This window comes from Tupaia chinensis, unplaced genomic scaffold (assembly GCF_000334495.1).
Source record: "Tupaia chinensis unplaced genomic scaffold, TupChi_1.0 Scaffold000575_1, whole genome shotgun sequence".
NCBI lineage: Eukaryota > Metazoa > Chordata > Mammalia > Scandentia > Tupaiidae > Tupaia > Tupaia belangeri.
The window spans coordinates 3,401,898-3,411,897 of record NW_006160089.1 but is presented as its reverse complement, the minus strand read 5'-3'; the positions used below and the strand labels follow the sequence as shown (position 1 = coordinate 3,411,897).

Genomic DNA, 10,000 nt, shown 5'->3' with positions numbered 1-10,000 from the left:
AGAAAAAGAAAAAGAAAATATTCCATTATTACTTGGTTTAAATAAAAATATTCATTATATACATACCTGTTAATGGACCAACACTTCCAATCAACATTATAAATAATCTGGACCAACTGTAGAGTAATGTCTGTGAACAATTATCACAAAACTAAAACATGGATGGCTGTCAGTTGGTGGCAGAGTTCTTGCTTTCATAATAAATATAAAATCAATTTCCTGCTCTAGTTCCTATTCCAAGTTGAAAATGATATATCTGACTATGAATTCCAACTACCTTCACCCACACTTTTATTCCTTTTTTTTCTTTAAGAAGGTAGGAGAAGAAAAGAAAGGCAAAACTTATGAGACCATCTAAGTCAATTCTTCCTCACTTGAGGGCACTTGGATATAAAGAGAAGATGCACATAAAAGCTTGCGATTTCACTTATACATAAAGGTTTATATTTTTAATGTAGTGATATTCCCCATCAAATACCATTCAAATACTTCAAAGGTCCTTCCCAATTATTCCTCTACAAATTCTTATTTGCACACTTAGTACACCTAAAAGCCTCTAAAAACCTTTTGTTTAAATAACAATATGCAATTTCAGAAGCTTTTTGCTCCCATTTCAATCAAGAAAAACTTCCTATGTTTTAAATGAAATTTTGCAAGTAATCAGAGACTAATGAAGATTCATTGACTTAACTAGTTCAGGGACTCTGACAAGGGAATGAGAATTTAAAGTAACCAAGTATTTCACTTAGATAAGCAGCTAATGTGTAGGTACAGTTAAGTCCTCTTCACAAAGAAATGTAATCAGGACTTTTGTCTCAGGAGACTCTCATCCTCCTCTGTGTGTGCACATTCCTAACTCCCATTAACATTAACGGGCACCACACATGCACACCGAGGAGATGCCAGCCTCGGGAGTGTGCATGCATGGCAGCTGTGGTGGCTAAATAATCCATATGGCTGCAAAGAGAAGTTATGGTTTATTGGGTCGAGAGTCACAGCAATAGTGGTGGAATCCAGATATCTTCTCCATCTATCCATACCCAGGGAGCATAATTAGACCAGGGTTTTGCAATTCTTAGTAACAGTTTATGCAGGTAGAAGTTCCATGTTTCAGGAAACCTTAATCTATTCATAGGCCCAAAGTTGTTCTATCCTTCTCTTCCCACACAGTCCTCCTAGTATTAATTCACACATTTTCACACAAAATATAGAAGAATCACAACAAAACTTTCCAGAGAGAAATTCAAAGGCCTATCTTAAACCACAAGAGAAGCAAAATCAAAATCCAGTATAAAACTCCAACTTCAACGACAAAAATCAAATTATAGGGCAATCTTACATATCAGATATGTATTGAAACAAATTCCACAGGTTGTATAAAGGGCAGTTTAACTACTAATTCTAATGGCTCCAACTTCCATGGAGTCAAATCAGAATCTTAATGTTCATTTAACAATTTTCTGAAGCCAAATTCAACTTCTTCCTGCCTTTTCTAGAGAAGAAAATATCCTTGTGAAGTTCAGTTTAGTGACAATATTGGCACAAAAGCATTCTGAAAAGAAGTAAATGGTAAGTTTACTAGTCATGTTGCTAAAATTATGTATTAAGAAAACTTTATATATGGATTTCCAATTAAGTCAATTAACATTCAGAAAAATTCTGTAACATTTAAATAATCATAGGAGAGAAAGAAGAATCCACTAATGTTCTAGAAGCTTCTCTAGACCTTTCAATCAATTTTATTTATATGCAAAACCAAGAGAAACTAAGGAGAAAAAAAGAAAAAAAAAAAAAAAAACAAAGCTCCTCCTGATGCTAAAGCTCTCAATTTACTGACAGGCAAATGGCTTCATGCTGCCACTTAATCTCATTTCTTGCATAATGCCCTCTAATTAGCATATCAAAGTGAATTAATACTTCTAGGGCATTAGCAATGGGGAAATCTGCTCGAGGCTCACAATAGCAGTTAAGAGAGAGCCAAGAAATCCTCAAAAACACCACAAACCACTTTGCATTGCAAAACTGTTCAATTTATTTATCCTCTCTCTCTAAACACTTTTACCGCACACTGTTTTACTACTGTTCACCAAACAAAATGATCATTGCCAAAGTTACCAGCATCTGTAATGCCTGTTTAGAATCTTAATTTAGATTATGTTGCAGATAATTTCTATATACAACCATTTGTTCTATTATAAATGTTAATATAGAGACAGTGAAAATGTTGACACTCTCTATTAGTTAATTTGAATCTGAAATAAAATTTTATGGGATTTTAAAATTTATGAATTTCTTAATGTAAAAAGCCACCTGCTGGACTCTGATGCCTAAGAAATATATTTGAAAACTTATGTATCACATAAGACAAAATGAAACAAAAAATCATTTTGCCACAACATATGTTGAGTCTCCCAAATAATGGTTTAAACATTGTGAGGAATCATCAGCATTAAAAGGATTACATTGTATAGCAAGTCCTCATTGATATGATCACACAGAAAAGGGTTATTCAAAACAGCTTAATATTTTTAAAGCACTTAAATGGAAAGAAAATAAGAAATGCAAAACTTTTAACAATTATTTTACCCATAATTACTTTTACTTACTTTCAGTATTAATCAGTTACTATCATGTAGATATACAGTCTAAAGTAAACAAATGCTATGCCAATTATTGATTTAACACATTCTATGACACCATCTATTTGCTAGATAAACACTCAAATGTAGGGCCAAAGGAAAATGGTTATCAGTAAAAACTACAAACATTTTGTGCAATGTCTATTGAAAAATGATAATAAAGGGCTGTAATTTTGCCTACAAAGAGGATAATTAAGATCAAATGTTAAAGATTAATGAAATTTATTTCTAATATGTTGTGTCTAAAGGCATAAAAAGAAATTGTTCTCAGTACCTCATTCTACCATTATTCATTTATTTGTTAAATATAACACTCACCTGAGAGCTTAGCTGTTTAACTTTTATCACTTTGTAAAAAAAAAATCTGATAAATCTAAAAAATTGACCAATTTATGCTACAGAATGATGTACATTATTTACTCTCTTCATACTTAGAGACTCAAATGGCCTACTGAAGAAGAGTAAATGCTTGAAAAGGTCAGCGTGAAGGGGGTGTGCAAGCTTTGTTAGTCAGTTACTATCTAAATCATGCTGATCACACTGATAAATGGCTAAAACACAAGCCTGCTGAGAAAACAAATAAAACATTATTCTCATAGTGTCAATATTGAAATAATAAATACCTAAAGATGTTCACACATTTTTTGAATGGGAGGAAATAGTCAAATTCTTACTTAACCTGATGTTAATAGTACTAATATGATGCATATTTCTTCTGAATAGGTACCTCATGGTATGAGTGTAAAATAAAGTGATAACTGACTTAAGGTGTGGGTCATGCAATGTAGTTTCAATTCTTACAGCGCAACTTCACTCAATTTAACTTCACCCTATATTATGCCTCAATAACATATCAAAATACAAACAGTCCAAATAAGATATAGATTTAAATTTTGCCTTGGAAGTAGCCTTTTATAAAATTTCCAAGTTGAAATCTAAAAGTACAGACGAAATTAATTAAAAGAAAAACTATAACAGTATGAAAAATATACACAGATGTATTTTATGAAAGCTGATGAACCAGTGTATCTTTGGGACACATTAGGGCCTCTTGTCAATGTATTAATATACTTCTGATTCAGAATAAAATTATGAAAATATAGTAAAGTCCCAAATAAATACCCAAACTACACAAATGTGTGATAAAATAAGGTACACTAAAACCGAGACACAAAAGAAGGACTTGCACAGATCAAGTTAGTATCGACAAGAGGGTTCAATATATTTTTATTGGGATTGAAAAAAAAAAAAAAAAAAAAACATGGTAGAAAGCAGTCCTGCATTTTAAACATGTCTATATGATACTTAAGATCATGAAGTTCTAAACCAGCTTGGCAGTAGTATTTTTTTTTTCAGGTTTTCTTTACAAATATATCACATGCATTATTTTGTAAAGATGGGAGAAGAATAAATGTAGTTAGAAAAAAGCATTCTTTTACATCCTCCAAACTTTCTACAAAAGGTCTAGTAAGGTATACAAATCTATAAAAATTGAAGAATAATGACAAAATATTCCTAAATTGCTTTATAAAAAATATATCAATAAAGCAATACAATTTATGACATTTCCAAAAAAAACACTATACTTTCTGGTTTCATCATTTAATATTTCCGATGTAAACAGGCCATAATGTCGATCTAAAATTGCTATACAGTTTTAAATGTTAAATAAAGGTCCATTAAAATTTGCTTTAAAATATCTCTGGGAGGATCAGAGAAAACAAGATTAGCCAATTGTTGCTAATTGTTGAAAGTAGGCAATGAGGTTCTTGGGGGGGTGTTCAAGATTATCTTGAATATCAAGATACATATATGCTTGAAGTTGTCCACAATAAAAAGTTTTTGAAAACTAGAAAATCAGTTCATTAAAACACAAAAATGAAGCATATAAGAGACATGTATTTGTTTTTAAAACTTTGGAACAATGATGATAGTTATATTGGAAATAGTGTAAAAACTACGTAAAAGAATATTCACCATATACGATAAACACTTAAAAGTCTATAACACTTTTTATCTTTCTTGCTATATTTTCACTTGATGGAAGATTTGTTTTTTTACACTGAAAATTAAAAGAATTTCAAAGCACTGTAGAAAGACAAATATAACAATTTTTTACAATGAACCTTAAAAACAGAAAACAGATCAAAAGAAGCCTCCAGTGAGTCTCTAAACCTACTGTATCAGAATTAAACAAAAAGGTGTTGACTGAGAATACTGCACTGTCCTTTTGAGAGCTAGTCACACAGCAATAAAGATAAAAGGTTTAATCTCACATCATATAATAAATGCATATAAAAACTCACTTGCAAGCTCCATTCTTGATCTAGTTTTGATGTCTAAAATTCTTATGACTTTTTCTAGGAAGGGTTCCTTTAAAAGTAAAGCATTTTTTAATAGTCATCTTCTTCTTCTCCTTAAACATAAAAAATACTTCAACCAGCCCAACCAGCCAAGCAGGCCTTTCTCTTCCCCTGCGGACACCTCCTGCAGTAGAGAAGTTCATTAAGTTTTATGATCTTCCCAAGTCAGTCCTGCTTATAAGCCTCACAAAGGCTACAAATCTGGCAAACCATCATGTATGCCATTAGACATTACTAGTAAATGAACGCTATTTAGAGTTTGTGGTGGCAATAAATCAGAGTTTGGTTGGCAGCTATCAACAAGGAATATTTTAATCTAATGCTGAAGTAGAAAAAGGTTGTGTTGACTTAATACACAGTATTTTATCAAAATAATATGATTTAGATTATATACTAAAATACTAGGTTGCATTAACAAATTTTTTTTTTCTGGAAAAAACTATTTTCTTTACCAAGCTCTGATAATTAAAAGTTTTGGAAAGAAAAGATGTGTGAGAGTGAACTATTTCACAAAGGAAAGTAAAAGTACTTCAACAATCAAGATTAAGGTAGCAAAAAAGAGGTGAGGATTAAAGGAAGTGTGCAGATGTAGTGGCAGCAGGGATATGTGATGAGAGATATGTGGTAAAGTTTTTAAAAAATAGGGAGCAAAGTCCTAACATATCAATAATTATTGTACTGGTTGCTAAGTTTAAAATAGATAAATATCTTAAATTTAAAGACTGTAACTTTTCAGTTACTTTCAAAACTGCAAAAATATCATAATTCAACAATGAGCAATGTTTCAGGCCCCAAATAATTACATGATTAAATTTTATAAAAGGATACATTTTCAAGAAAAAGCATCTTACAGTATACTTTCCTTACATCTAAACAAGGAAGTAACATAATGGTAGATTACTCATTTATCTGTCCAAAGGAAAAAAATACCTTTTTATATTTGGTAGTGGGAAGGGGAGATTTTTCCCAAAATAAATCCCTCATATGCATCAGAACTGGCAGGGTTCATTGCCAGATCAGAAACCTCAAAATCTACTGACAGATCTACAAATACATGAAGTTTTCTGATTTTATTTTAAAAAATAAGGACTGAAATGACATTATCCACTGAAGTGACAGTCCCCCCCACCCTCTACTCCTCAACATCCCACCCTCTATTATGCAGAATAGAGTCATCATATATTGTCCCTGGTTTTCATTCACAAATGACTAAAGTTTCTCTAGATTTTAAAGAATTAACCTTAGGATGCTATATTATTAAATTAAATTAAATGATTTAAAGAAAAAGCATTATATAATATGCATGTATTCTACAGTATTTATTTTAAGGAAGTAAAGTACTTATTATATGGAAGCAATAGGGGTAGCCCCTGGAATTTGCTGTGCCCCCTCCTTCTTTGCTTTGGTAATACTAAATCCACACAGCTGCTTTATTTCATCAATTTGCAGATCCTGAGTTTGGCGACCCTGTCTCCTTCTAGGGCTAGTTTTGGAGAGTGAGGTGGAGCTATGGGTAGTAGGATAGAAAGGAGAGGAAAGAGCTTCACCCCCATCAATCACTCAGTACTTAAATCCCATCCCTCTCAAGCTTAGAGAGGCTGGCAGGAAGATGCCTCTGCCCAGACAGTCGCCTTTACTCTTTGTCCGCTGTTGGCTTTTTACAAAAGAGATAATGTGCGAACTTGGATCCACTGGCCAAAGCACAAAAAGAGGATCTAATTTACAAGTTATCACTGAAAGCCCAAGAAACAATTTCCAAAACACAGAATTTTTTTTTTGTCAGCTACCTCTTGCTTCTTAAATAGCAACATTCCTACCAAGCTCTCTCTGCCAATAATCCCAGACTCTGAAAAGACTTTTACCCCATTGTAACTCACTTTTGACTTGTGGTTGAATATACTTTCCTTTCAGAATGGTGTTAACTAAGTCCTGTGCTAGTAAGCAACTAGGGAACTTAAGCTTCCTAATTGAATTCTGCCTGATGCTAAATGTCTAAACATGAAAAGCAGTTTTGCAGGGTTTGGTTCTTAAGCTAAGTAGGCCAAAACTTTGAAAAGGGGGTTAAAAAGAAAAATATAAATCACAAGAAGAGGGCAAAAGGAGAGACGTATCAATCCCCTCTCTCTGTAGTATATGTGGTATAAAGTTGAATCAATCTTAATATTCACAGCATAGTCAATACTCCAGTGCTTAGCTGTCAGCAGAAACTGAAGTGGAGACCTGATAGCAGGAAAACCCTTGGACATTTAGCAATTTACTGAGAAGTATACATTTTCAGGCTTCTACTAAGAATCTTCAATGATTTAATGGTGGATGCCTTATTGTATAGTCAGATAAATATTATCCACCATTTTATATCAGTGCTTTCTAAAAAGTAGCTAAGTATCACAGAATAAAAGTTAGTAATTTTAAATGCTTGTGGTTTTAAAACATAAAACATCTTAGAATCACTCAATAAGAAACCATATATGTCAGTGAGAAATAGGAAAAGTACTCTAGGTTCCCAGTATTTACTGGTAATTATGGTTTAATATACATATTTAATAGATAACAATAACCCATTATCTTTTCTTGATTACATTTAGAATCAGAATAGTTCTGCAGAGCAAAAAAAAAAAACTTTAAAAGGACACCTTACCTTTAACCTAACAATTATACACAATGTATTATACTCGTACACTCAATTTAAACACAATCACACTTAACCTCTTACACATCACTTAGATATTTCCATACCCTGAAATTTCACTTTTTCTCCTTTGCCTCAACATAAAAATTGGCAACTTTAAAATACCATATATCCAAAGCATACCCGAAAAAAAAAAATAGAAAAGAAAAATCAATCAACTATAAAGCTTATTTAATGCACTTGTTTGCCATATACAGGGAGAGAAATGCCAAATACGAACTAAAACATCTAAATTATAACTCCACTTCTACTTGACCCAATCACCTCAAGACTAAACATCTTCAATTAAGAAAGTCTGATAAGAAAGTTGGACTGAAACGAATTGCCAAAAATTTGCCTAATATGTACCTGTGGTTTTCATTCCAACGCTTCTCTCATGTGTTCCCTGTTTTGGACACTTTAATATCATTTAACCTGCATCTGTGGACCATTCTCTATATATTAAGCATAGTTAAAGTGTAATGACTTCAAGATACAAAATTTAATAAAAGTATTAACAGATGCAATAGTATACAGTACATATGCCTAAACATTATTATCTTTCTTCGATTCTTAAAAGTAGTCTTCTCACCTAAAACAATTCAAACAAGATACTGAGGTCTGTTCACTGCATCTATTCTATCTCAGGAGCTGAACCTAAACGTTATCTAAATAAAGGAAAGTTCAGATGATGCTTCGCCAGGGGCCGGGCCCCAGGCACTCAGTCTCCCCCTGCTCATTTTAAAAACTGACATGAAAACAAGGCAAAACGAGAGGAGAGAGGGTGTCTGGTGCTCAGGGCCCCCTCCTCGCCTGCAGCCAGGGGCAGCAGCCTAGAGACGGCGACCCAGCCCAGTCCGCACCTACACTTCATTTTGCACTAGGAGCGGAATCAAGAAATCGACTCCAGATTTATTGCAGGTTTTTTCTTAAGATCGGGAGGTGGGAAGGAGAGAATGATCAAAGATGGCGGTGCCCAAAAGCAGCAGCTCTCAACTGGAGAGTCGAAGGAGTAGCTCCAACCCCACCTCGGGGGGCTCCAGGCCCACAGCGAGGCGCAGCGACTTACCTGTTTTCTCTTTGATCTCACACAGGACGCTGAAGAGCGCAGGTTTCATTCTGTGACAGTTCAGGGCATGTTTTCTAAAAAAAGAAAAAAGAAAACACAAATAGCAAAACACAAAGGTATTAGCATCACCTATGGAATAATATGGCGCCTTCCTTTAAGTTAGACCCCAGATTTCATTCGGCCACCTATTTCAGAAGGCTCTTTTGAACCACGGGAAGTCACAAAAACTCAAGTTGACTAGTTCGCGGCAGTCGGCAAGCTCCAGCGGCAAGAGCTCCAGCCGGGACGAAGCGCGCGCGACCCTTCTGCCCGCCAGGCAGAACCTCGGCGACCACGGGGGGCGAACCCGCGCGGGGAGCCCAGCTCTAGGGGCAGTGGCCGCCACCCAGGGGAGCGGACGGGTGCGGCGGGGCTCTGCGTCCTCCCTCCGCAAGGCGAGCGGCGCTGCGTGGCCGGCCGGCCCACCGCGGCCAGGCGACGGTGACAGCTCCGCAAACTTTGCAGGGCAACCCTGCGGCCCCGCGAACTTGGCCACCCGCACCGTGCCCTCCAGGGAGCCGCCTGGCCATGCTCGAGCCAGGGCGGCCGCCCGCACCGCGAGGTCGTCCCGCCGCCCAGGGTAGCGGGCGCCGGGATTCCGGGCAGCGGAGAAAGTTGCACTTCCCAGCAGCGCGGCCCGGGGCCGAGTCGGGGCGGCGCGCGCGGGGTCCAGGCGGGAGGTTCAAATCCGGGGAAGGGGACCGGGCTGCCAGAAGGCCGGACACCGGGGGAAAGGGGACCACGAAATCCGCGCGGCACCAAGCCCGTCCCAAGCCCCGAGAGCAACTTTCCCGCCCCCGCCGGGGGCGGGGGGCCGCCGACAAGTCCCCCAGAGGCCGAGGCGGGCGGACAGTCTTCAAAGAAAGTTCCCCGCCGGGGCCTTTAGCCCCTGCCCCGGGCGCCACCCCGGGCCCCGCCTCGGCCGCGGGCCCGGCTCCCGCACACACACAAAAGATGCTTAATGAGACGACACCAACTTTGCTTGCGCCTCGTCCAAGCTCTGGTCGGTGATGGTCATGATCTGGTGGAGGATGTCGCCGATGTCCTGCTTCCTGCCGTCGCCGTCCGCCCCTTCGTGGCCGTGCGGGGGAGGCGGCAGGGCCATGCCCCCCTGCACCGAGTGGCCGGCTAGGTTCACCCCGGCCAGAGTCTGCAGCATCCTGGATTGATCGTCCATCCCGCCGCGCACGGGCGGGAGCGGGCGGCCGCGGCGGCGGAGGGG

At 37.6% G+C, this 10,000-nt stretch overlaps 1 protein-coding gene across 1 annotated transcript; it reads right to left on the bottom strand.

The window, feature by feature from the left end:
• Positions 1-4,937: 4,937 nt before the first annotated feature.
• LOC102474593 (pre-B-cell leukemia transcription factor 3) lies at positions 4,938-9,992 on the bottom strand. Its single transcript, XM_027775609.1, has 3 exons — positions 9,756-9,992; positions 8,740-8,813; positions 4,938-5,126 (listed from the first exon to the last, which is right to left on the bottom strand). Exons 1-3 carry the CDS (start codon positions 9,953-9,955, stop codon positions 4,966-4,968), a joined length of 435 nt encoding a protein of 144 aa, XP_027631410.1. The 5' UTR covers positions 9,956-9,992; the 3' UTR covers positions 4,938-4,965.
• Between the last annotated feature and the right edge of the window lie 8 nt (positions 9,993-10,000).

Excerpts from the sequence above, each read along its gene's own strand:
- LOC102474593 (XM_027775609.1), bottom strand. The coding sequence starts at position 9,955 with ATGGACGATCAATCCAGGATGCTGCAGACTCTGGCCGGGGTGAACCTA. Across the intron at positions 8,814-9,755 it reads TTGGACGAGGCGCAAGCAAA|AAAACATGCCCTGAACTGTC; the intron begins GTTGGTGTCGTC and ends TTCTTTTTTTAG. Across the intron at positions 5,127-8,739 it reads TGAGATCAAAGAGAAAACAG|GAGGTGTCCGCAGGGGAAGA; the intron begins GTAAGTCGCTGC and ends TCTCTACTGCAG.